Here is a 27237-nt window from a genome sequence, read left to right as displayed (position 1 = left end):
TAGTGTTGGTTGCTGGCACCATGAAGATTTGGATGTCAGAATTCATTTTCGACTATCCATGAGAAACACTTACTACAGCTGCTAGGCAGAAATCTCCAACTCCTAAGAATTCAAGTATAGCTGGAGTTGATATGTTAGACAGATACACAGAATCCACCGGAAAATTATATGGCCATTGACTTCTTAGCACAGAATAGGGAATGCCTTTTGTTGTAAAATCGCTTATTGGGGCAGCAAAAACCAAAGAATATGAGCAGGAACATTTCTGTAGCTGATCCCATTGAGAAAACAATGGACCTTACATTGACTAATATTTCATTTACAAATAATGTTTCAGGAGATAAGAAGCTTATTATTAACCCCATCCTCAAGAACTGGCAAAGATGACTTTGGCTCAAGAAACCAAACACTGTGAAAGGAGTGAGCCTTAGCAGTTATCCCAAAGGACTGATGGAAAATGTGCTATCATCTAATGTTTATAAAGGTCATGAAGCAAGGGAGTGGGGTAATTCTTTAAAATTATTTTAATATTTTATTTTTCCCCAATGACATATAAAAACAATTTTGAACATTCATTTTTTTTAAATTTTGAACTCCAACTTATTTCTCCCTCTCTTCTTCCCCTCTCCCCTCCTTGAGAATGCAAGCAATTTGATATAGGCTGTACATGTGCAGGCATACAAAACATACTTCCATGCTAGCCACGTTGCAAAAGAAAGCACAGACAAAAAAAGCCAAGAAAAATAAGAGTAAACACATTGTATTTCAATCTATATTCAGACTCCCATCAGTTCTTTCTCTGGAGGTGGACAGCATTTTTCATTATAAGTCCTTTGAAATTGTCTTGGATCATCGTGCAGCTGAGAATAGCTACAGTGTACATCAAACAATATTGTATATCATACAATATTGCTCTTACCATGTATGATGTTCCCCTGGTTCTGCTCATTTCACTTTGCATGAGTTCATGTAAGCCATTCCAGGTTTCTTGGAAGGCATCCTACTCATCATTTCTTATAACGAAATAATATTTCATCACAAATGATTGTGATGAATGTTACAACTTGTTTAACCATTCCCCAATCGATGGATATCTCCGAAAACTCTTTGCCAACAAAAAAAGAGCTATTGTAAATATTTTTGTACATATAGGTCTTTTTCCTTTTCATTTTTTATCTCTTTGGGATACAGATCAAGTGGTGGTATTGCTGGGTCAAAAGCTATGCAGTTTTATAGCCCTTCAGGCATAGTTCCAAATTGCCTCCAGAATGGTTGAATCAGTTTATAACTCTACCAATAGGCCATTAGTGTCTCAATTTTCCCACATCCCCTCCAACATTTGTTATTTTCCTTTTCTGTCATAATAGCCAACCAGATAGGTGTGGGGTAGTACCTCAGAGTTGTTTTAATTTGTATTTCTTTAATCAATAATAATTTAGAATATTTTTATATGACTATAGATAGCTTGGATTACTTAGTCTGCCCATTCATATCCTTTGACTATCAATTTAGGAATCAGTTATATTCTTACAAATTTAACTCAGTTCTCTCTCTATATATATCTATATATATCACAAAAACTTATTGTAAAAAATTCTTCACAGTTATGATTACTGTGTATTTCATTTCCTCCATCCTATTCCTTCCCCCTTCCTCCATTTATCCTTTTCTCTCTCTGCTTTCAGCCTGTTCATCCTCAAAAGTGTTTTGCTTCTGACTACCACCTCCCCCAATCCACACTCCCTTCTATCAATCCTCTCTACTTTCTTTTATCATCATCCCTTCCTACTTCCCCATAAGATAAGATAGATTTCCATACCCAATTGAGTGTGTATGTTTTTCCCCCTTTGAGCCAATTCTGATGAGAGTAAGGTTCAAGCACTACCCCCAACTTCCCTCATCTCCCTGTCCGTTGTAAAAGCTCTTTCATGCCTTTCTTATGTGTGACAATTTGCCCCCAGTCTACTTTTCCGTTCCTCGTTTTTCCAGTGCATTTCTCTTTCTCACCCTCTAATTTTACTTTTTTTAGATAACACCCCACCACATTCAACTCACATCTGTGCCATCTGTCTCTATATACTCCTTCTAACACCTAATATTGGGAAAGTTCTTAGGAGTTACAAATATCATCTTTGTATGTAGGAATGTAACAGTTTAGCTTCACTAAGCCCTTTATGATTTCCCTTTCCTGTTTATCTTTTTATGCTTCTCTGAAGTCTTGTATTTGAAAATCAGATTTTCTATTCAGCTCTGGTCTTTTCATCAGAAGTGCTTGAAAGTCCTCTATTTCATTAAAGATCTATTTTTTTCCCTGAACGATTATACTCAGTTTTGCTGGGTAGGCGATTCTTGGTTGTAGTCCTAGCTCCTTTGCCTTCTAATCCTTTATTTAGATTTGAAGATCTTGTTATTGCCTTAGTGATACATGTAGAATCTGCTAGATTTTGTGTTATTGTAACTATGGCTCCATGATATTTGAATTGTTTCTTTCTGGCTGCTTACAATGTTTTCTCCTTGACCTGGGAGGTCTATAATTTGGCTATAATATTTTTCATTTTGGAGAGTTTTCATTTTGGAATCTCTTTCAGGAGGTGATCATTGTATTCTTTCAGTTTCTTTTTTACCCTCTGGTTCTAGGATATCAGAGAAGTTTTCCTTGACAATTTCTTCAAATATGATGTCTACACTTTTTCTATCATGGCTTTCAATTAGTCCAATAATTCTTACATTATCTCTTCTCAATCTATTTTCCAGGTTAGTTGTTTTCCCAATGAGATATTTCACATTTTCTTCTGCTTTTTCATTCTTTTTTATTGTTTCTTGATGTTTCCTGGAGTCATTAGCTTCCAGTTGCCCAATTCTAGTTTTTAAGGAATTATTTGTTTCAGTGAGCTTTTGTGCTTCCTTTTCTATTAAGCCAATATAACACTTTTGACTTTTTTGTCTTGTTCTTAGTTTGTTTTGATCTTCCCTGTCACCACAGTAACTTTCTAAGGTCAGGTTCTTTTGTTGTTGTTGTTTACTCATTTTTCCAGCCTGTTTCTTGACTTTTATCTTTATGTTAAAGTTGGTCCCGGCTCCTGGGATAGACGGGACAGTGTTCCCATACTTCAGAGGTTTTGTATAGCTATTTTCAGAGCTAGTTTGGGGATCTGTAAGTTTTCAGTTCTTCTAAGGTGATATGATCTAAGGAAAGATGTGTTTACTACTCTCTTGCCCTATGCTCTGGTCTATTAGTGATCACAAGCACTCTTTTCCACCCTGGAACTGTGACCAGGGTCCCAGATCCCTTGTAACTACAAGCTCTGGTGTGTTAGTGCTTCTCCTCACCCTGGGGCTGAGATCCAGGACTGCAACCCAGATCCATATATTGGCAATGCGATAGAGTCCCGAATCCAGTGCCAGCAAAGGGACCCTGATAATTGTCTTTTGGCCAGCTGTCCAACTCCCTTACCATCTGTGGGATGATAGCTTTGGAGGCCACCACTGCCAATTTGCCCTCAGTACTTATTGCTGTCTAGCAGAGGTGCTGCCTGCATTGGACTATGCTTCACTATCACCCTGGTACAACTGACCTTTTTTGTCAGCTTTCTAAATTGTCTTGGACTGAAAAAATTGTTTCACCTCATCCTTTTGTTAGTTCTGCTGCTCCAGAATTTGTTTTGAGAAATTACTTTTAAGTTGTTTGGAGGAGAATTTGGGAGAGCTCAGGTGAGTTCCTGCCTTTTCTCCACCATCTTGGCTCTGCCCCCAGGAGTGGGGTAATTAACAAATTAAATGCTAAGAGTGAAGAACTGACTGCTTCAGCAAGAGGAAGCAAGTGTAGAGAAATCATATATAAAACATGAAGAGTTCCATGAGAGTCTCTCCAAGTTGGTAATATAGTTGTTCAGATTTGTTATTTAAAAGGTATATATGTATACTAGACAGGCATCCAATTAGCTTAGAGAGAAGCTGCAATTTTTCATGGAAAAAGAAGAAAAGGCCCAAGCCTTCTAAACACATGGGATCAACTAGAATTAACATTACCTAAAAATATCACCCAAAATCAAGTTTGCAGTATTTGAAGATTGAAACAGAAAGACACACAGAGAGTTAAAATAAGGGGCTGGAGCAGAATCTACTATGCTTCAGATGAAGTAAAAAAGGCAGGGGTAGCAATCATGATCTCAGACAAAGTAAAAGCAAAAATAGACCTAATTAAAAGACATAACCAGGGAAACTACATTTTGCTAAAAGTTACCATAGAAAATGAAATAATATCAAAAATTTTTATAGCAAGTTTCTGTGATAAAGGCCTCTTTTCTCAAATTTTTAGAGAACTAAGTCAAATTCACAAAAATAAGAGCCATTCCCCAACTGATAAACTGTCAAGTGATATGAAGAGGCAGTTTTCAGAAGAAGAAATCACAGCTATCTATATTCAGATGAAAAAATTCTCTAAATCACTATCAATTAGAGAAAGGCAAATTAATACAACTCAGGTACCACCTCACACCTATCAGAAATGACAAATGCTGGAAGGGATGAGGGAAAATAAGTACATTAAAGTTGTGAAATGGTCCAACCATTCTGGAGAGCAATTTGGAACTACACCCAAAGGGCTATAACTATACCCTTTGACTCAACAATATCATTACTCAGACTTTATCCCAAAGGGATCAAAGAAAAAGATAAAGAACCTATACGTACAAAAATGTTTATAGCAGCTCTTCTTGTGGTGGCAAAGAACTGGAAAGTGAGGGGATGCCCATCAATTAGAAATGGCTGAACAAGTTGTGGCACATGATTGTAATGGAGTAATAGAGTAGTGATGGAATACAAGGGCAAAAAATGACAAGTAGGATGGCTTCAGAAAAAACCATAGGAAGACCTACATGAAAAGGAGATGAGCTGAAGCAGGAGATCAGTGTACACAGCAACAGCAATATTGTAATAATGATCAACTATGAAAGACTTGGCTACTCTTATCAATACAATGAACCGAGACAATTCCAAAGGACTCATGATAAAAAATGCTACTCACCTCCAGAGAAATGGAGTCTGATAGAGTTTGAATGCAAAGTGAAGTATAATTTTTTCATATTCTTTATTTTTTCTTCCTTTTTGTGATATGACTAATACAGAAATATGTCTTACACAATTTTATATCTATAATTGATACACTACTTGCCTGCTCAGTGGGTAGAGGAAAGGTGGGGAAGGGAGGGAGAGAATTTGGAACTCAAAATTTTTTTACATGTTAAAAATAAATAAATAATAAATTTTTAAAATTTATTTTTAAAAAAGAACATTGATGGCGCTGTGAATTGGTACTTAAGTGTTATTTTGTAGCAAAGACTATCTATTGAGTGCCATGACTCCCAATGCAAACAGGATGACATTATCTTGCAGAGGACTGTCTAGATTTCCTCAAATTTTGTGATTTAATATAGACACAATATAGCTTGATTTTGCACTTGCAGAAGTGTATATGATTTAGAATATTGAATTATGGGCTTGTCACGTTCACTTTAAATTTGAAAAGGAGCCAGAAAAATGATAAAATCATTTCCTGAATTTAAGAGCATCATAAAATTTCAACTAACACCTGTTTGCATTTTTTTAAGCATTTCACATAATACTTAATTAGCTTAGACAAAAATTGCCATGTGACTGAGTCATGCTTCAGTACTTACTATGGCATGATATATCAAATTATTTAATTGTAAAATAATCACATCTTTTTATTGTAGTAATTGACCACAAACAAGTTGTTTTTACAGGCAAACCTGTAGATCATTGGATTCAATTTCCAGAATGCTTTGAAATATAAATCCTAGCTACTTGGCTCTCTTTATAATCCTACAGCAACACTGCGGAAAGAAGGCGCTTAACCACAACTAACTGCAAAGGAAAGTTGCCCTGAAGCTTTTATTTGTAGGGAGTAAATACTTCTGGTACCAGGGGGCCTGAGCAGAATATTGAAAATCTATTCCAGAAAACTTTGCATTTTGTTGGCTTTTTCTCAAAGCAGGTAATTGTTAACTGCTGACCAGTATTTTCTTGTTTCTGCCATTATTCCCATAATAATGAGGTTATATTCTAAAAGGCAGCTTAGATCTTGCTTTTAACTATGCTTAATGTAACTTGGAACTTCTGTAAAGGTTTCTTATTTTTAAAAAACAGTGTGTATATACATATCTCACAGAAATATGTTTGTTATACTATTTTAAAATGAGTATTTTTTCTATCTAAAATATTGTTGACTTTGAGATTTTGTTAGCACATTTGTAAAAGCAACTCAGATCCATTAAGGTTTGTGATTTTTTGTAACAAGAAATTGTTTTTACAACTGAAGGGACATTTCAGCAAAACAAAATATAGTAAATTTTAATACTTGACATGTCACATATTTATAATTTCTGTAAGTTGTACTTGTTTTGAAAAAGGTGTAATGTTATAATGATAAAAAAAAATCCTAAATGAAAAAAAATATCTCCAGCATATAAATGTTTAAAAATGAATGGGAAAAAACGCACATTGTTAAGTTAGGCTGTTAATTAGAATAAAGACCTCACCTTTACATCCAGCGTGTGCTGCAGCTTCAAGCGGACTGATTCTTGCTCCTGACGCTGGATAATGTCTTGACACTCTGCAAACTGCAAAGATGCCTACAATCAAATAACCGCACAGGCATTAGACCTAACCTGGACAGACATTTTCAATGTCTCTGTCATCTGAACAAATGCTGAGAGGTCTTAAGACATGGGAATTAGAGTTAGACTAAAATACACATGAGCAGCTAGGCGGCGCTGCAGTGGATAGAGCACTGGGCCTGGAGTCAGGAAGATCTGAGTTCAAATCTGACCTCACTTACTGGCTGTGTGACCCTGGGCAAGTCACTTAACCCTGTTTGCTTTGGTTTCCTTATCTGTAAAATGAGCTAGAGAAGGAACTGGCAAACTGCCCCAGTATCTTTGCCAACAAAGCCCCAAATGGGGTCACAAGGAGAACAACAGAAATATACAAGGTGAAAGATGAAGAATGACCAGGGAAACACAGTAAGGGAGTCAGTCTCATTAGAAGGAATAGTAATGCATAGTTAGAATTGCATAGATTTGGATCAGATAGAATGGGGCACATCAAGGTATCTTGGGTACCTGTAGGTACAAAGAGCCAATGCTATTCTTCCACTTCAAATGGCCTAGTGACAGTAAATGGTATTAGTAAAACAATATGTCTTTTTGGCTACATCTAACCCTCAAAAGGACCTAACTCTTGTGGCATTACTTCTTTTATTACGCTAGTCTTACTTTGTGGAATCTCTTTTATCCAGTGCTAAGTATTCTTTGATAACAGATGTTTATATAAATTAACTAGGTTAATTTAGGCAAATTAATTCAGGTTACTAAGAATCCACTTAGTCATATGCCTATTCTAGTGTGCCCTTATTATTAATATAATGAGCAGCATGTGACCTTAGTAGCATGAACTAATTTTGGAAAGGCTGATACTTTTGTTACTGTATATACTATACCAGGATAAATAATGATCAAGAAATTCAATGAGAAACCATAAGATAAGCCAGCATGAGCCCAGGCAAACAAACCAGTAACCTCCCAATACGACCAGAGAAGAGCCAAACCCATAGGTAGCCCATAGGGATCTGTGTCCAGGGGCAATAAGAACAGAGGCCCTCCCCCCACCCAGAGAGAACCCCAAGGGGTCAGAATCACACTGTGGAGACCTTGGAAGCCGCCTTTGCAGGCAGGGCAGGGACTGCCCAGGGATCTGAGGTCCCCCGCATTGTATCCTGAGACACCACAGAGAGCCATGAAGTATCCAGGGCACTGAAATTCAAAGAACCAGGTGCCCTTACCAAAGGAGGTAAAGGTCAGCACAGGAATCTAAGTAACCCAGGGCAAGATCAAGAAGAGCACCCATAAGTGGAAAAGAGGGCAAAGTCCAGCCTTGACACAATACTCTGAAGAAATATAAAAACAAACTGAAGAGAGAAAAAATACCCAAAAATGTTAAATAGAAGATATTAAAAACAAACTGACCTGGAAAACAGGTTAAGGAGGGATAATTTAAGAATCATTGAAAACCATGAAAACCACAATTTTTTTTAAAAAAGCCTCCACATTACATTTAAATAAATCTTGAATGAAAATCACGCAGATTCATCAGAACAAAAGAGCAAAGTGAAGATAAAAAAATCACTTTCTAAAAGAAACCCAAACCCCAAAAAGGAAAAGCCCCAGGAATGCCATAGCCCAAACAAGAGTTTCTACATCAAATATAAAATGTTGCAAGCACCCAGAAAGAACCAGTTCAAGTACCTAAAAACTAGTCAGGATCACATAAGACCTGGCAGCTTCTACTTTAAATGAGAGAACTAGGAGTACAATATTCTAAAAGGCAAAAATATGAGCTTAAACTAAGAATAACTTGCTCTGCAAAAACTGAGCTATTATATAATACTATAAATATAAAGGGGGAAAATGAACCTTTGATGGAATAGAGGAATTTCAACTATTTCTGATGAAAAACTCAGTTCTGGCTGACTAGAAATTTTGACATGTAAATACAAGAGTCCATAGACACCTAGAAAGGCAAATATGTATGATGAACTGTATTCTCTGATGATGAAGGGTTACCATTCTAATGGGGTGAAGAAACAAGTGTCCATTTAGAACCTTCATGTCTTCATAGGATAGTGAAGGAGATAAATAAGAAAAAACTCAAAACCTGAGAATGGATTGTTTTAATTCTGAGGGTTTCAAAAGGATAAAAGCAAAAGAAGATAAAAGGAATACATTAGTATATAAAGGAGGAAGAAGAAGGCACAATCTGACATTTTGCACAATTGGAGTGAGAAGACTTTACAAATGTGGAGGAAGAGATGGGGGCAACAGGCATCATATGAATCTTACTGAAATGGACAAAGCAGGAGGGAGGGAGGGAGGGAGGAGGGAGAGAGAGAGAGAGAGAGAGAGAGAGAGAGAGAGAGAGAGAGAGAGAGAGAGAGAGAATCTGGTATAGAAATACAGCGAACTCCACAGGAGGATAGGGAATGGAGTTTAGAGAGAAAACCATACCAGGAAGGAAATATTAAACAAACAGAAAAAACTTACTGATCCTGAAGGGAAAAAAGAAGAGAAAAGAATTAGAAGCTACGGGGGGTGTCCATCAATTGAATAATAGCTGAACAAACTATGGTATATAAATGTAATGGAATATTTATTACACCATGAGAAATGAATAATTTCAGAAAATCATGGGAAGTATGAACAATTTACACTAGAATAACAACAATGAAAGACTTAATAATTTTGATCAATGCAATGAACCATATCTCCAGAAGACCTATGATGAAACATGTTACCCACTTTCTGATAGAGAAGGGATGGACACAAGATGCAGAGACAGATGTTTTTAGACATGGTCACAATATAAATTCATTTTGCTTTAACTATACTTATTTATTACAAGGTTTTTTAATTGGGGGTGGAGTTTTAAGGGGAAAAAGAGATTAGCAAAAAGAAGGCCATTGAAATATTTTTCAAAATACACAAAAGAGAAAAGACGGAAGTTTGGAAAGAAATACAAACAATTGAACAGTTTTGAAAAGAGCATGTTGAACTTAATTTTTGTTTAAGAAAACAAGCATTATGAAATGGAGAATCATGATTTCACTGGCAATCCTCTTTTTGCATCCTCTATGCATATGCAAATGTTCCTTCTGGGGGTGTGATCAGAATAAAAATGTTTTTTTTTAAGTTAAATGATCAGTTCAAATAACAATTACCTTATCAAGAGCAATTTCCATGTTAGCAACTTTCTCTTTCAAGCGCCGCTCTTGGGATCTCAGGATCTCCAGCTCCCCTGCCATTTTGGTTTTTTCCGTTGCAACAATGCTCAATTCTTGACTCAATTTATTTTTCTCTTCTTTTAAGAAACGCTTCTCCTATGATTATAGAGAAGAAAGCATCTCTGGGATAATCTGACTGCTATTACTAGATGACAGAAATGTAAGCTATTGATTCAGTGAAACCTAACTTTAATATTAAATTATTTTTATACTATTCAATTACTTATTTATTAGTGAGACTGAGAGGAAGCAGACCATGTTACTATGGATTCATTCTTATTTTCCTCACTGCTAGCTAGCCCTATGATTGTTTCTCCTAGGTTTAGTAAATATAATATTTGATGAATTTCCACTAATGAGGTATTACTGTAACTATGTGTTTACATGTAAAAAGAACTGATGCTTCTCACAACTGCAGACATCCACCATACAAAATTTTACTGAAATCCAATTATTACTACAGAAGATATGTCCATTTGCCATTTTTCAAGATTGTACAAAACTGAACTGAGGACATATCATTACCTAATTTGCATCAAAATCACTCAACACCAAAATTTATTATAAAATACAGAGACACACGAAATGCTGGGCACATTAGATTTTAAAGTTAAAAAAGGACCCTAATTAGAGAATCCAAGGACCTGAATTAAATTCCTACTTATCTTGTTACCTTGGTCAATTTATAGTCTCCCCTCCCCCATAAGTGCTAGTTCTCTCTTCTGTAAAATGAGGAGGTTGGATTAGATGGTCCTTCCATCCTATGGTCCTATTTTACAGATGTAAAAACTGAGCCCAGAGCAGTTAAATGATTTGCCCAAAGTAACAGAACCAGGATATTGTGGCAGAGATAGGATTTGTGCCCAGATATTCTGACTTCAGTCTAGCTTTCTTTTCCTCCTAGTCATTCAAACATCAGCATCAGTCAACAAGTCCATCAGTATGATGTGTTTCAAGTTTCAGTGGACAGAGGAGGGAGAGGGGTCTATGACAATTAGCAGAGTAACAACACTCTCTCTACCGGTATCACTTCCAGTGTCTTTCCTTTTCTGATTAGGTAGGGAAGACCGGCCTTACAGAGGGCTGGGCTGGGAGTCAGTGTCTAGTCCCCTTCCCTCTTTTGTGACCGGAGTGTCTTTTCATTCCTGTGCCTCCTCTCCCTCGTCTGGACCTATTCCTAGGGTTGTTGTGAGAATCAAATGAGATAATAAGTGTAATATGCCTGGCACACAGTAGGCACTCTAAAAATGTTTATTCCCTCTTCCTACGTATTTTCATTGATTGGGCCTTTGCTGATCTCCCTAGAGGTCAGGGCTTTACCTTACCCCCCAAATTATCTTGTAGTCAGAAGCCATCAGTCACATTATATACACTTTGCATTTCTTCATTGATGTGCAGGAGGGATCTTTAGTAAAATGTATGCTCTGTGAGGGAAGGGACTGTTTCATTTTTGTCTTTCAATTCCCAAGACATAATACTGAGCCTTACATATGGTGGGTGTTTAATAAAAATTGCTGAATTGAGTTGAATTGAATTGTGTAACTATAACATGTCAACATTTTCTAATACTCTGATGAAATGAGTATACCTCTTCTTCCTAGGAACAAAAGCTCACTGAAAAAATATAATTCCTTAAAAATTAGAATTCGTCAAGTGGAAGCTTAGTAAACCCCAGGATACATCAAGAATCAATAAAAAACGAAGTCAACAGAATGGAAAAAATGGAAGAAAATGGGAAATATCTCATTGGAAAAACAACTAATCTGAAAAATAGGTCAAGAAGAGATGATTTAAGAATTATTGGACTATCTGAAAGCCATGATCAAAAAAAAAAGAGTCTAGACAATATCTTTCAAGAAATTATTAAGGAAAATTGCCCTGATATCTTAGGACCAAAGGATAAAATAGAAATTGAAATAAGCTACTGGTCACCTTCTGAAAGAGATCCCAAAATGAAAATTCCAGGAATATTATAGCCAAATTCCAGAGCTCCCAGGTCAAGGAGAGGATACTTGTGTTGGTAAGCAAAATGGGCTCTTAGCACTCAGTTCAACCAAGTGCCCTTGAAGAGTTTGGCTTTTGTTTCCTTTGATTAATTCAGTGTATTTCATTGAGTCTTACTAGGTGCTAAGCCCCAGGCCCAAACCCCTCTTAGGTGCTAAGCCTATGTGGGTGTGAAGCTCCCAGGGTACTAAGGGGAGGTGCTAACTCAAGAGCCAATCATAGGAGCCTAAGTTCTGGTCATTCAGATGATGTCTGATGATGGTATAAGAAGAGAAGACAGAGCTATTTCCTCAGGGCTCTCACTCTTGGTGGCGCGATGATGCAGAGACTCCAAGCAGCTGTAGCTAACAGCCCTCCAGCTCATAACTCAGATGTTGGGACTTTGTTAAACTCTGGTAACTATGTATTGGAATTTGAATCAGATGAGGTCTGTCTGTTGATGTTTGTAATTTGTTTGTATTTGCTCTGAAGTTCAGGTGCTGAAATATGTGAATGATATCTGTATACTGGATTAAAGTAAGATTGTCCACCCCTTAACATTGCTTTCCTTAGTAAAGCAGATCAAAAGAACCTGGGCTTTTGCAGCACTTTGGCAGCGTGCTTGTTGTTGGGCTTGTGTTGGTCTTTCACCCCCACGACAGCTGCTAGCCAGATTGTTGAAACAATACTTCAAGTAGCCAGAAAGAAACCATTCAAATATCATGAAGCCTCAGTCAGGATCACACAAGATTTAGTAGCTTCCATGTTAAAGGAGTGGAGGGCTTGGAATATGATATTTTAAAAGGCAAAGGAGCTAGGACTACAACCAAGAATAACCTACCAAGCAAAACCGAGTATAATACTTTGGGGCAGGGGGTAGAGGGATGGGAGTGGGGGGAGAAATGGACCTTTAATGAAACAGAGGACTTTAAAGCATTCCTGATGAAAACACCAGAGCTGAATAGAAAATTTGACATTTAAAACAAGACTCAAGAAAAGTGAAAAATTATAAGAAACTTAATAAGGTTAAGCTGTCTACATTCCCAAATGGGAAGATTAAGAGAGGCAACGGTCAGAAGCAAAATAGACTACAAAGTTAAATGAATTACAGAAGGAAATAGTAAAACTATACTAGTGGGAGACCTCAATTTATCCCTCTCAGATAAATCTAACAATAAAATAAATAAGAAATTAAGGAGATAAGCAGAATTTTAGAAAAGTTAGATATGACAGACTTCTGGAGAAAGCTGAATGAGAACAGAACAGAATATACTTTTTTTCTCAGCTACATATGGCCCCTTCACAAAAACTGACCATGTCTTAGGGCATAAAAACCTCACAAACAAATGCAGGAAAGCAGAAAGATTAAATGCACCCTTTTCAAATCACAACAGAATAAAAATTGCATTTGATAAAGGGCCTTGGAAACATAAATTAAAAATTAATTATAAACTAAATCACCTAATCTTAAGGAATGGCTGAGTCAAAGAATAAATCATAGAAACCATCAGTGATTTCATCAAAGATAATGACAACAATGAGACAGCATACCCAAATCTGCGGGATACAGCTAAAGCAGTGCTTAGAGGACCATTCAAATCTCTCAACGCAGGATAGCTCTTCCTGTTTTTGTCCCTAATAAAACGAATCCCCAGTCACTACAAAATGTGTTTTTATTTTCTAAATTGAGATCAGGAAGTACTTATAAAAGCATGGTTCCAAAATACAAGTTTTTATTTCTAGAATATAAAAAGGTACTTAGTTTTCCCCAATGTAAAGCAACTCTTAGGGTGAGTCTACACACTTCTACTCTGAGGTCTTGCCTTACCTTAGACGCATTTGTCATGGCCTCCTCCAAGAACTGAATTTTGCTCTGCAGGGCATCTATTTGTCCTCTCTTGGCAGTGATTTGCTTCTGCATTCCCATTGCAACTTTCATAGCTGTCAAAAAAAGTGCCAATTGCTTACTTATTTATGAACATTCTAGTTAGGCAACTATATGTTTTCTTTAAAGTCATTCTAAATTGCAAACTAAACTAAACTTATAAAGTAAGGAGACAAGGTAAAGTCCACAAGGGTATGGATTCTGAGTGCCTTGGTGTTATAAGTCAAGGGGGTCCCCATGCTGGGGGTGGGGGTGGTAGGAAGGAAGAAAAGGAAGGAAACAAGCATTTGTTAAGCACCTACTATATGCCAGGTACTATGCTAAGTACTTCACAAATATTATCTCATTTGATCCTTGCAACAACCCTAGGAGGTAGGTGCTATTATTATTCTCATCTTACAGATGAGGAAACTGAGGCAAGCAGTGGTTATTTGCCCAGGGTAGCAGTAAGCTAGTAAGTGTCTGAGGCTAGATTTGAGCTCATGTCTTCCTGACTCCAGGTTCAGCACCACATCACTGCCTCTAGGAAGCCATGGTTTCCCAATGGCTATAGATAGGGGAAATCCAATAGCCATTCTTTGCTCTTGCCAAAAAAAAATTTGTTTTTGTTTCTTTGGTCCAATGGAACACAGCTATCTTGTAAACTGTACAATGATTTAAACTTTTTTATGTCTTGTAGAATTGGATTAAGAACAATGATCAGACTCATAGTTACAGACATGCACACGTACATAAAGAAACTTAGATAAAAGGGATAACTTATCATTGTTCATCAAAATGATTCTTCTGGATCAGAGTGATACTACTACATAAGAAATCTATGACAATGTTTTGTATATGCCTTAAGGTTCCAGTAACATCATAAAGCATTCAATTTTCACTCCTGCGGTTACATAACAACAGGATTGGAAGTCCGTCTAGTGAGTACATGAGAGTACAATAAAGATCAATCACTAGTGTAAGCCTGTGTGTAAAGTGATGAGTGTAGGATTGAAGAGCAGGTCTGGCTGTTCATCAGAATGGGGCTGAACCTTCTTATACCCTAGGGCCTCGAAGATGTGGAAAGGGCAGGACCTTTCCAATACCTAATTGAAAAGATCACTTAGATAGCTTAGTTTTAGAAGTTTAGTTTAAGTAGCCTGAACCATTATGTTAACCAAAGAAAGGGCCTTGAAAATAGCACTTTTTGCTTAGAAGAAAACTTGGGTGCAATCCAACTGAGGGCTAAGAAACAAACAAGGAAAATATATGATCCTTAAAAACAAAAGTCCTGGCTTGTGGTTCTTTACCTATCATTTGCTTGATTTAAAAAAAAAAAAGGCATTCAATGCCTTCAACATGATAACTCTGAGATGTTTGGTTCTGTTCAACAGATGGTATGTGGACAGTACGTGACCTTCAATGGGAATTTTATTAATGACATCTTGATTTATACAATTAACAGAAATTCATAAAAAATTGAAAGCTTATACTTAATTTAGCCAGGTACAATTTGGCCATCATATGTACTTTTTAAACTTACGGGTCATAAAGTGGTTACATAGACCAAAAGATAATTCTCCAGGCCAATCCATTAACTTGGACAGAACAAGCTGAACTGCGGTGAGGAATAGCTAGGTCTGGGAAGAGATGCCCAGTGTGAAGAGGTCCTCCTATTCGTCACCCCGTCCTGCTTGCTTCTCTGGGTTTCCATGCATTGTATTGGTATCCTCAGTGCCTAGCACTTAATAAATAAACCCGCGACTTATGGGTTGGGCCAGTGGCTCTACTTCTAGGACTTGGGCTTTCCCCCTTGTGGCCCCAGCTCCTCAACTTGCCTGGAGCTCACAGTGGGCACAACCCACATGTGGGCAATCCAAAAGGTACAGGTACATACTTTTTAACTTGCTATATTCAGGTCCAGTTATTTTCTATATAAAGAACTGGGATTTGGAGACATCAGTCAGAAATGACTAATACAGCCAGGATAACAATAAAAACAGCTGACATTTGCATGATAACCTCAAGGTTTACAAAGCCCTTTAAATCTCATCTCATGTGACCCTTAGAACAACTCCATGAGGCAGGTCACATAATGCAAGTGCTCTCAGTCTCCTCATTTTACACATGAGGAAGGTGAGGCTCAGACATGCCCAAGGTTCCAATAGCAATGGGCACCGCCATATTCAGACTCATGCTCTTGACTCTGGGTCCAGTGCTCCCTGTGCAGGTTTTATTTACACAATACCACTAGAAGGAAGTTTCCTCCACTTTAGGAGTGATTTGCTCCCTGCTCAGAGGGAGTGGAAGCCCTACCCTCTAAAGACCCCTACACTTCTCCCTTGGGCCCCCCTCACTGAGTCTCACCAATTCCTATGTGTCTGAGTGCCTGGAAGCAATGGCGGGGTAGGTGAGGCGTTTCTTATTGGAGAATCTAGACCAGTGGAATCAAAAACAGAAGAAAAGGAAGAAAAGAATCTGTTGTCTATAGCATACCATGGCCATCAGATCCTTCCATTGTCTTTAAAGTATTTCTCGTTTGCTCCAGTTCAGCTTGTGCAGATTTCAATTGCATTTTCAGCTTGTTTGTGGTACATTCCATCTCTTCACTTTTGTTCCGATAATTTCTTTTTAAAACTTCGTAGTCCTCTGCACAATATAATACCAATTAACTGAAGTTGACCTAGTCTGTCCCACTGAAATAAATGCAGCTTTATCACAGCTAATGAAGGAAGACCTGCCCCATGGACTTGCTTGAGGATTAGCAGATTAAAGGAAATTATCCTTTGCAACTAATGGCTAGCTAGGAACAAAATATTGCACACAATTCTCAGGTTTTTAAAGTTGACTGAACTTGAATTTGGTATATAAGGTTACATCACTTTGGGCAAATCCAATGAAGCTATTAGTTCCATGCTCTCAGACACAATGTACTTCTAGGGGTCCTCTCTTAAGATAGGGATCACCAGAAAGAAAAAAAAACCCACCTAATGGACTAATATTTAGCCTGTCTGGTAAGACACTGATTGGCAGAAATCACTCCATGAGTGATAAGAAGGAAGTCTAGGCCTCACTAGGAGGTGTCAAATGAGGGGACAAGTGAAAGATGGAGTGAGGAGTGAATAGATGAAAGACTGGATTTATCCAGCACACACTTAAGTTAAGGAGTGAGTCTAGTGGCTGACCAAAGTCTTCTTGGCTTTATAAAGAGGACTCATCAGAAGAAGATGGTTTGAAAGTGTAGGTTTCCCTAAATATGACTTCGTTTACATGCACATTTTAAGAAATACCAGGGATGCCTATATTATGTTAATCATGGAGGGTGTTATTTTTCTCCTCCCAATTAAGGATCCTAGGGCTTTCCAAGAAATTTCCAAAAGACTTATTCATACTTGGTGCCTCATTATTAATAAACCTTAATGAAATGGCCAGATTCACTGGGCATGAGGGTTTTTTCCTCATGCTTATCAATCAAATGCTGAATTTTATCGACTGAGGCCTCTGAATGCACATAGAACATACCAGGTTAGTTCTACACATCAGAAATCCCTGAGAATGACCCCCCATGATGGCATGAGTTCTGGCCTTGATATTATTTGTCTTGTTTGCCCTGCTCCTGGGTCCTTGGGAGGTGTCAAGAGACAGGATCCTGGCTCAGCCTAGCAGGCAGGCTCTAGGGGCCCCGTACCTGAAAGACTGGAGAGCTCATTCCGACTATTTTTCACCTCAGCGAGGAGTTGGTCTCTCTCCTGCTTCATGTCCTTTACTGCACGGAGCCGTTCAGATCCTGCATTCACCAGTTTCACCTTTTCAAGTTCCAAGTCACTTAGCCGGGCTTCAAGGTCACGTATTTTTGAATCTTTCTTGTCTTTTATAATCTAATTGCATGAATCAAGACAAAGAACTCAGAAACACATACCTATGCATACATGTATTTATAATAACTTTGTTGTTGAGTCATTTCAGTCATGTCTGACTCTTTGTGACCACATTTGGAGTTTTCTTGGCAAATCTACTGGAGTGGTTTGCCATTTTTTTTTTCTCCAGCTCATTTTAGAGATGAGGAACTGAGGTTAAGTGACTTGCCCAGGGTCACACAGATAGTGAGTGTCTGAGGCTGCATTTGACTCAGATCCTCCTGACTCCAGGGCTAGTGTTCTATCCACTGAACCACCTAGCTGCCTTATTTAACCTTATTTAAAGCATTAATAGAATGGAAGACAAGGAAGTCCTTGTTAAAAACCCTTAGCAAATTGCTTCAGGGTATAGGAATCAACCCAGAACCAGTCCTGCCCCTTGGAGCTACCTCAGTAGAAAAGCTGCAGACAAAAGGAGCTTGGCACAAAGAGAAGACCAATGGGTCTGGAATCAGAGAACCTTGCTCCAAATCCCACCATTGATTCAGTTTGCTCACTGGCCCCCCAGATGATCGTCCTAGCCTCTCTGTGGATAGGTGGTGGAGTTGTCCCTCAGGCTAAAGATAGATAGTTATCCCTTCCATATCTTGACTTTCTCCATCACAGTTTTGATGTATCTCAGATTGGCATAAGAAATTAAATGAAAATTTGGGGAGAGTTTTGCAGCAGATGACATAGAAAAAGTTTAGAAACTCAGAAATGCAGAATTGTTGTTAAAAAGGTATTCTGGTAGACTCTGGCATCATACAAGAATAGGGTAGGTCCTTATATGATTTCCTAAAGGAACATGAAGGTGAAGGGTTTACCCCTATGGATTTTACACCAATTTTCCAGATCACAAGAGTGCTGCACCCCTAAGCCCCATGATGTGGAGGGGATAACTGTAGATGCCCAGAACTGGATCAATTCCTCACAGTCTATCCTTTCCTCTTTCCCGATTTCTGCTGGTGGAATCCTCCTTTTCCCAGTTACCCACACTCAAGAGCTCAGAATCCTCTTTGGTTTCCAGTCCCATCCCCTTCCCTCACTGCTTGTATCCAGTTGGTTCTCAAACAGTAGTCTTCCTGTCTCAGAATGTTGTGCCAGCCTGCTTCCTTCCACGCCCGCTGCCATCATGACACCATCTCAGGCCCATCACTTCCCACTGGGATCAGCATGGCTGTCACCTAAGCTACTCCATCTAACAATTAGATCTAGTTTCTATGAAACTTCATCGTACCATACCCTGCCTGAGAACTTCCAGTAGGGCTCTACAGTTGAAGGCAGGGGTTCTTCACCATTTTTGTGGGTCCTGGCCCCTTTGGCAATCTGGTGAAAACTATGGACCACCTCTCAGAATCCTTCTTAAATGCATAAAATAAATTATGCAGAGCTATCAAAGAAACCACTTAAGTTGAAATACAGTCATCAAAAAATGTTTTTAAGTTCACAGCGCCTCATGTCTACACAGCCAGCCACACCAGGGCACTATACTAATCCAGTTGTCTTACTCTAATGCTTCCGCTACTCCAAAGTTGACTCAGGACACCATTTTAAAAGAACAGAATGAAGAGGTTTTCAGAAGCTTTTCACGTACCTTGAATTCCTGCAGCTCTAGCTTCCGATCATTGATCTCTTTCTCGAGCTGAGTTTTCTCCACCTGCATAGCCCCGGCTGTTCGCCCATGCTGGCCAACCAGCTGAGTCATGTTCTCAATCTGCTGACGCAAGATCTCAATCACCTTGTCCTTCTCCGCCATCTGCAGCTTGAGGGCCTCGCACTCAGCCTGCACGTTCCGGAGATGGTCCCCTTCGTTTTTCAGATGCTGGAGCTCCTGTAACTTTAAGTCAACCCTGGAACGAAGCTTGGTGATCTCCGTATTGGTGGCCTCGATGGCCCGCTCCTTCTCTTGCAGAGATAGCGTCAGGTCAGACACGGCCCTCTCAGAACTTTCCAGGGTCATCTTCTTGGCGGTCAGCTCTTCCACAACTTTGCGGAGCATCTCTTTGGTGGATTCCAACTGAGCCGTCAAGGAAGACACTTTCTCTAGGCTTTCATTCTTTCCCTGGATTGCTGCCATCTGAAGGTGGAGAGAAAAGAGAGCTTCATGGATTTGGAAAAATGATGAGGAGAGGCAGGCGGATGGGTCACTCACTCTATGACAGTAAACTAATGAACAGACTCAGGTATGAAACAATCAAACTCAATTCGCCCTGAAGGCTTAGCTCAGATGGAAGAAGAGAAATCTGCCATGTGCTGATTTCAAGTCAGTTTGACAAGGTGTCATCAAGAAGACTGGAGAGGGCTTAGCAAAGTCATCAGGGTCTAATGTGCTACTGTTCCAGGGTGGAAAGCTCAGGAGGTTCCTTCCCTCTGGGGAAGTTGTAGAGGCCAACTGGAACTTCAGGCGAAATTCTAGAATGTGTTATTAAAGGAGTGTGGAGAGGACTTCTAGAAAAAGAGCAGTGATCACAAAGAGCCTGCCTGGCCTCCCATCCCATTGAGAACAGTTCTTACAGCCCTGTTTCCTTTTGTTATTAGGTTACCAATCTCAGGGATCAGAGGATAGAGGTTATCTGGAGTTTAGCAAACTATTCCACTCAGTGTCTCATGCTACTGTTGTTGAAAAAATGGAACTACATGGGCCCAAAGGTGGACAGTTAGATGGAATGGCCCCACACAAAGAGCAGCCTTTATTAGATCCAACTTGGAAGGAGACCTCCAGGTCACGCCTCAGGTATCTATGCTGCCTAAAATTTTTAACAATGACTGGGACAAAAGCAGAGATGGAATGCTTTCCAAATTTGCAGATAACAAACTTTTAAGAAGGACAGGTAATACAGTGGATAATAAAGTCAGGGTACAAAAAGATCTCAATAAGCTAGAACACTAGGCTGAATCTAATAATATGGAATTTAATCAAGAGAAATCTCACCTTCTGTTTCAAAAAAATCAGCATCACAAGTACAAATATGGGAGATGTGGTTAGATGGAAGTTCATGAAAAAAAGATCTGGGATTTTCCATTAGGCTACAAATTCAATAGCATAAATAGGCCACTAAAACTTTTTTTCAACTACATTAAGAGAGGCAGCTATAGCCATGGGGACCAGGAAGGTTCTGTAGCCCTGCTGTTCTCTGCCTTGGTCAGGACCATTGCTGGACTCATGCTCAGTTGTAGGGACCACACTGAAGAGCTAGAGAATGTCCAGGGAGAGGAAGATCCAGCAAGAGGAGTCATGGAAGGAACTAGGGATATTTAGCTTAGACAACACATGGAGTTGGGGAGGAGAGGAGAACATTACACCATGTTCAAGTACTTTAAAAAGGCTCTGAGGAAGAAAGGGATTTGACTGGTTTTGCTTTGCTCCAGAGAACAAAACTAAGAATCATTGGAGAAGCTGCAGGGGCATTTTCCTAACATCTAGAGTTTTATAAAAATAGAGTGGGCTGTGTCCCTGAGGCCTCCAAGCAAAGGCTCAATCGCCACTCGTCGGACTGTTATAGAATGGATTCCTGCTTGGACGAGGCTTGGAATAGATACCTCTAAGGTTCTGTCCAGCTCTGGCTCTGTGCGGTATCTGGACCTGACTATTGTGTGAGCTCAGAATAAGTGGTGGTGAGTGTTAGCAGGACCTTGGCAATAAAGGGCACAACCCCAACCCTCCCCAAAAAGAATCCATCTGGGGAAAATCTGGTGGTCATCCAGCCCCCCACAGCCATAATAATGTGTCAGTCAATAAAAGGCCCTGAGTTCTTTTTACAGAAGATACAGAGTTCTCATATAGGAATGCACAATCAGTATAAATCTGTCATTTAAAGGTCTTGCCAGTAAGCTCCCCAAAGTTAGACCAGAAAGAAGTCAGGCTGCCACCTCTTTTCCAGGAACCCCCAAAGGACAGTCAGGCAGCTGCGCCGTGGGCCTCACCTGGCGCTCCATCTGCCCCTGGCACTCGGTCTTCATGGTTTTCACCAGTGTTTCCAGACGCTGCACCTCCATGTTCCTGTCATCCAGCTCCCGGCGCAGGTGGTCGATGGTAATGCTGTTACCAGTGTCTCTGTCCCAAAGCCGCTTGTTCTGCTCCTTCTCCAAACTCAGCTCTTTTTCCCTTTTATGTAAATCAGCCTACAAGAAGGGAGGGACATCTTTTAGCTCACAGCCACATTAAACAAATTTACACTTCCGTTTTTCTCTGATGAGCATTCACCACCTCACGGAAATTTTTATGAGACTCAAAAAAATCTTTTGCATCAGCTCATTTGTCATTCCAACTTGACTTGAGTATCTGATTTGTTACCAACAGTCTGAAAAAGGGCTTGAGAAATTTTAAAAAGGCCCCCTAAAATGAGACTAGCTCATTGGAGATTTTTTTAAGGGACAAAATTAACATATAGCAACAAGGCTGATGTGACAATATCACATTCTTAGGTCATGTTAACTTGAGGGCAAAAGGATTACTTTTTAACCCTAGGAGACCTCTTGGAAGCTCTGGAGGCTTTTGGAGGCCTGGCCATTTTGTATCTTACTAGGTACTAAAAAGCACAGATCATATTTAACTTGGTAATTACTATAGACATTTTCCATACACACTCTTCCCTAGAACTGTAAAAAAGGATCACTAGTCTAAGTCACGTTGATATTAGCTCACTAGGCTGTCTCCCAAGGGAGGGTGGGCCTGGGACTGCAGCAGATATCCCAACATACATGATCCACCAGTCTGTTCCTTTCTATGGGCTCCAGCTTTACCATACCTCCTGTCCACGTCCCCTTTGGGTCTGGGTGGGTATCCCAGTTAGGCCTCCATCACACCCTCTGCCCATGGAGTGTGTTTGAGCCGCCAAGGGCTGCCCGGCTGCCTTAATGCAGCCACCAAAGGCAGGCAGAGGCTGAGCTGCTAGCAGGAGGGAGTGTAAGTTATATTTATACCAACATTTTCATTCAGCATTGTCAAGTGCATAGCTGACCTATTTGTAGTTTGGAACAGTTTGACTTTATAATGAACACCGGTTTTGCCCCAATATATTATTACCCGTTCAAAAGACTTTTTTTCCTACTTCTAAACCCAAGCAATGCCAACTGAAAAATGTGAGGATAGCAGATAGGTACAATTTGAAATTTTATTTACTTATAACCAGAATCACTACTTAGAAAAAGTCTGTTTTCATGTCAACAACCAAAGGGCAAACACATCAAATACTGTTATTTGGAATTTTTTAAATGCAAATATAGTTCTGTGGGAAATCTGACTGACATTTGGGTGAAAAAAATCCTTCAAATCTTTTTTCGTAGTTCCCATCTTAAGCACACAATCCTACCAGCAGCTTCTGAAGTTGGTCATCCAGGTTTCCAGATTCCTGACTGAACTGATCACGCTCAGTGCGGGCCTCAGTCAGCTCTGAGTTGGCCAGGACTAACTGCTTCTCCAGATCTTCTATCTAAAGGGTAAGCACCCCAGAATTAGAATTATATTAATTAGAATTAGAATTGAAATTTCTGACACCCTTGGGTTCTAAGAATATCAATGAAGATTTTTTTTCCAACAAGGAAATTGGACAAGATAACCTTTTAAAGTCTCTTTCAACTTTAATTCTGTTTAATTATATGGAATTATTTTGACAACTATCATATAGTCACATCTTAATTATCTGTATTATTATCAGACTGTGATAATATAGACAAATGAAATTGACAGCTTTCTTCTTGCCAGAGTCTATTTTTTTCTAAGTTTTGGGTTGGGGTTTCCTTTTTTCATATAGACCGACAAATATCAATTCATTTAGTTTTCTTTCCATTCTCTGGCCTTTGCAGCAATGTTAAAAATGGGAAAAGAAAAGTCAAAGGGCAAAAGGGAGAGAAACAAGGCACATGGATAACCCACAAACTGAATGAACAGATAAGGAGTAACTCAAAATTGACTATTAATGTCATGCAAATGCAAATTAACATCCCCAGCTGGAAAAAATAATGAGCAAGGTCATCAATTATGAGTCTTCTTATATTTCTATCAATATCTAATGATTTATTCACCTACCTAAGATGTTCTGCCTTTGTCAAAATCAATAATGTTTATTAGTAAATGTGTTTAAATCTACACCTATGGTTATGACTTCAGGAGTACTTAGAACAAAGGAATGAGTAGCAGTTAATTGAGTAAGCCATATTTTATTTCCAAGTACCTAAACTCAATTACATAGTGCCATATATTCAGGACAAAAAAAAATCTCTGCGATTAAAAAACTTGCTAACAGTTCTTCTGTGACAATAGCAGAAGTTTGATCATTAGCACATTGAATCAGAGCTGTAACTGGGCAGTAGCTGAGTCTCTGCAACAGGGCAGCAAAGTTACAGGGTGGTGACTTGTCCTTCAGCAGTATAGAAGTAACAGAGCTTAGCACGGAGAGTAATTAAAATTTGCAGCCACCAGAGGGCCACTAGGGCGACCTGCTCCTCCCCCTCTTCAACAATCCACCAATGCATTGTCTTGACTTCTGATTGACAAGTGCTAGTGGACAGTGTCCTACCTGTAATCCTCTTCCTCACCTATTACAGCTCTTTCAGTGAAGGGGCAAACAATACCATTTGAGCTAAATATGTGCAGAGGTTGAATGAGAAGGCAACACTCATATGATCTGCCCTCACTACTCACTACAGGAATCGAGCTATCATTGGACAGTTGGCAGTGACCAATCCCCTCATTTTACAATTACAAATTTTACAAATCTGGAGATGTGACATTACTTTCCTACAGTCACATAAATAGTAAGGGATGAAGCCCAGGATCTGAACCCAGGTTCTCTGTTTTCAAATCCAATAAACCATTAAAACTGAGTGCCACAGTGACAAATTGTTTGGTGAGCTCAGGTCTTCTTTGGGTATCTGTCCATTCTATCTCGCCTCATTAGGGTGAATGATCTGCCAAAATGATGCTGCCACAATATTCTTCCTGAAGCACAGGTGTCTCTTACTTTCCTGCCCATGAGGTTTCAATGGTTCCCCACTGAGAAGAAGAGGAGGAGAAGGCACATTCCTTGGCCTGACATTTGAGGTCCAACCCAATCTGGTTCCAAGTTACCTTTCCAACCTTCTCTGACTCCTCCGTTCCAGCAGAACTGGCCACCCCATCTCACTCCTCCATGCATTTTATACATTCATGCAACAAGCACAGGTCATTCCTGGTGCCTGGAAAGCACTTCTTCCTCACATCTGCCTTTCCGAATCCATCTACCTTCTTTCAAGGCTCAGTGCAGCTGCTACTTCCTACATGAAGACTTCCTTAATCCATCCCCTTCACCTTCCACCTCCCATATTGTATGTTTTCCCTCTTCAAATATCTTGTATTAGATCTACATATTTAGATGATGTATTTAGGGTTAGTCCCACTCACCTATACCAGCAGACCATAAAGCAGCGGGGTCAAATTCCAGTAGAAACAGGGGCCACCCATTTGTACACAAGGATGATCTTGGCTACATATTGGCTTAGCTTTAGAATATAATATTCTCTATGTTTTATTGATTTTTATTGTAAGCATTTCCCTATTACATTTGACACTGGGAGTGCTGTGTTCTGGCCATGTGTTTGACACCTCAACTTGTAGAAGACTGGGACTGTTTCCAGTAGCACAAAGCTTTTGCACACTATGGGCACTTTAAAAAATACTAAAAAGTATCTGAATGGAATATACATGTATGTACGTATATGAATGTGTATGTACACATACACATTACTAGAGTAGAAGCATTAAACAAAATTTCACTAATGACCTGGGGGGCAGTATTAGATTACTTCAAAAGGATAATAAGATGCTTGCCCAATGGTCTGTGAGGTGATTCATTCATTTTGCATGTACTAAATAAATGGAAATTCTGCCTAGTTAGCCGGCCCTGTAGAAATAACCTGAACCTACAATGGTGAGAAAAGACATTATTTGCTTGGGAAAACCCAACCAGATCACTGTGCAGCTGGCATTAGGAGCTCCTGAAAATGCATTCATCCTTTCAGCTCCCATTGTAATGTATTTTTAACAGCGAATCTAAACCTTGACAGTGAGAATTGCTATGTGAATGTCACCTAATTTTAAAAGGATTTGCAAGCAATTCTGAGTTAGTTAATTGAACAAATAGACCAGATTTTCCCCAGTCTGCATCCCATAGTGCTTCCTTGGAAATGTCATACATGAAGAAGTCTTATAAGAGCCTGGGCCCTCAAGAATTATCTTTAGGTTATCATGAATTATTGGAAATAAGACCAGAAATATGGTTTTGGTATCTAAAGTCTTATCTAAAATCCAAGTTCAGTTACTGATTTGCCCAAAGTCAGGCAGAAGCCATGATGAAAGTAGCATTCAAATCTTCTAACTCCCAATATCCTGTGACTTTTTTCATAAACCTAGGATGTCAGTCTTACAAAACCAACTATAAATGTTTATTCTAATATTCCTTGCAATAAATAAAGATGTTAAAATATTTTAAAGCTGTATGCCCCTGAAAAGCTGATGTTGATGTGTACAATAAATTCTATTTTCATTATTATATAACCCTAAGACTATTAGGGCATAGACTTATTAACTCAAGGGCCTCATGTTGAAAACACATGTTCATTTTACTCATGCATTTGTCTTCACATAGGCTGTTTGAAAAAGTGCAGCCACTTTTCTTTCTGACCTCCCAGGCTTCCTTTTATATCCCAACTAAAATCTCACCCTCTATAGGAAGCCTTCCCCAATCCTTCATAATTCCAGTGACTTCCTTCTGTTAACTATCTCCTGTTTATCCTGTATATAACCTTTTTTGTACACATTTGTTTGCATGTTGTCTCCCCCATGACACTGTGAGCCCCCTGAGGGCAGGGACTGTCTTTTGCCTCTTTTTGTATCCCTGGAGCTTAGCACACTGCCTGGTGCATAGTAGGTGCCTGATAAATGTTTACTAATTAATTGAAGAGATATATGGCACAGATAATAATTATTCGCATCTATACTGTACTTTAAAGTTTATAAAACAATTTCCACTAAACCTTGTGATATGAACTAGGAAGCACAAATATTATGGAAAGCATTTTAAAGATGAAACAATGGAGCCCAGAGAGGACGAGTGACTTATCCAGGGTCCCACGAGCTGGTAAATGCCAGAGTCTAGATTTGAACCCAGACTTAAATCCTCATCTTAGAGCGCTCTTCACTCTACCATGAAGAGTAGTACCATGTAGAGCTACTACAACTCTCAGAGCTGCCAAAAAGGAATCATTTCTTAATTCAGCTCCTTATCTTGGGGCATAAATACAGTGATTCTAACTCTGTGACTCAATGGCTTCCTGGGAAATCAATATGGATTAATATCATCAACAGATAGGAATCTCTCAATTCTTACTAGCACTCTCAGGGAAAGAAAAGTCCTATATACAGTTAATGATTTTAGGCCTATTTTTAAAAAGGAAGCAGGAGCATTCAGCTAAGCAAACCTCTGTCTTTTGCTGGAGAATTATTAATAACAGTAAGGCATCTGTTTGGACCTCTCTGGTTTAAGTTTTGGGTTTTTTTTTTTGGTTTGGTTTGGTTTGGGGAGAGGGATGTGTATTCAAATGGTAAGAGGCAAAGCTGGCTTTTTTCCCTTTATCTGTCCTTCCCAGCCATGACTGTT

General features: G+C 39.1%; 1 protein-coding gene and 1 pseudogene across 1 annotated transcript in view; one reads left to right on the top strand and one right to left on the bottom strand.

Annotated features, from left to right (window-relative positions):
* The window catches only part of CCDC158 (coiled-coil domain containing 158), an 89315-nt gene that overhangs the window by 29239 nt on the left and 32839 nt on the right, over positions 1-27237 (bottom strand). The window contains exons 10-17 of the mRNA XM_036764968.1: positions 22915-23034; positions 21527-21724; positions 19197-19679; positions 17392-17581; positions 16200-16352; positions 13668-13780; positions 9794-9952; positions 6561-6653 (exon numbers count right to left, since the gene is read on the bottom strand). Coding sequence (XP_036620863.1) covers positions 6561-6653; positions 9794-9952; positions 13668-13780; positions 16200-16352; positions 17392-17581; positions 19197-19679; positions 21527-21724; positions 22915-23034 — 1509 coding nt within the window. The remainder of the gene's footprint in view (positions 1-6560; positions 6654-9793; positions 9953-13667; positions 13781-16199; positions 16353-17391; positions 17582-19196; positions 19680-21526; positions 21725-22914; positions 23035-27237) is intronic.
* Positions 21-3848, top strand: LOC118853225 (annotated as a pseudogene).

Source organism: Trichosurus vulpecula, chromosome 6 (genome assembly GCF_011100635.1).
Source record: "Trichosurus vulpecula isolate mTriVul1 chromosome 6, mTriVul1.pri, whole genome shotgun sequence".
Lineage (NCBI taxonomy): Eukaryota > Metazoa > Chordata > Mammalia > Diprotodontia > Phalangeridae > Trichosurus > Trichosurus vulpecula.
The sequence above is the reverse complement of the archived record's forward strand: the minus strand, read 5'-3'. Positions and strand labels throughout refer to the sequence as shown.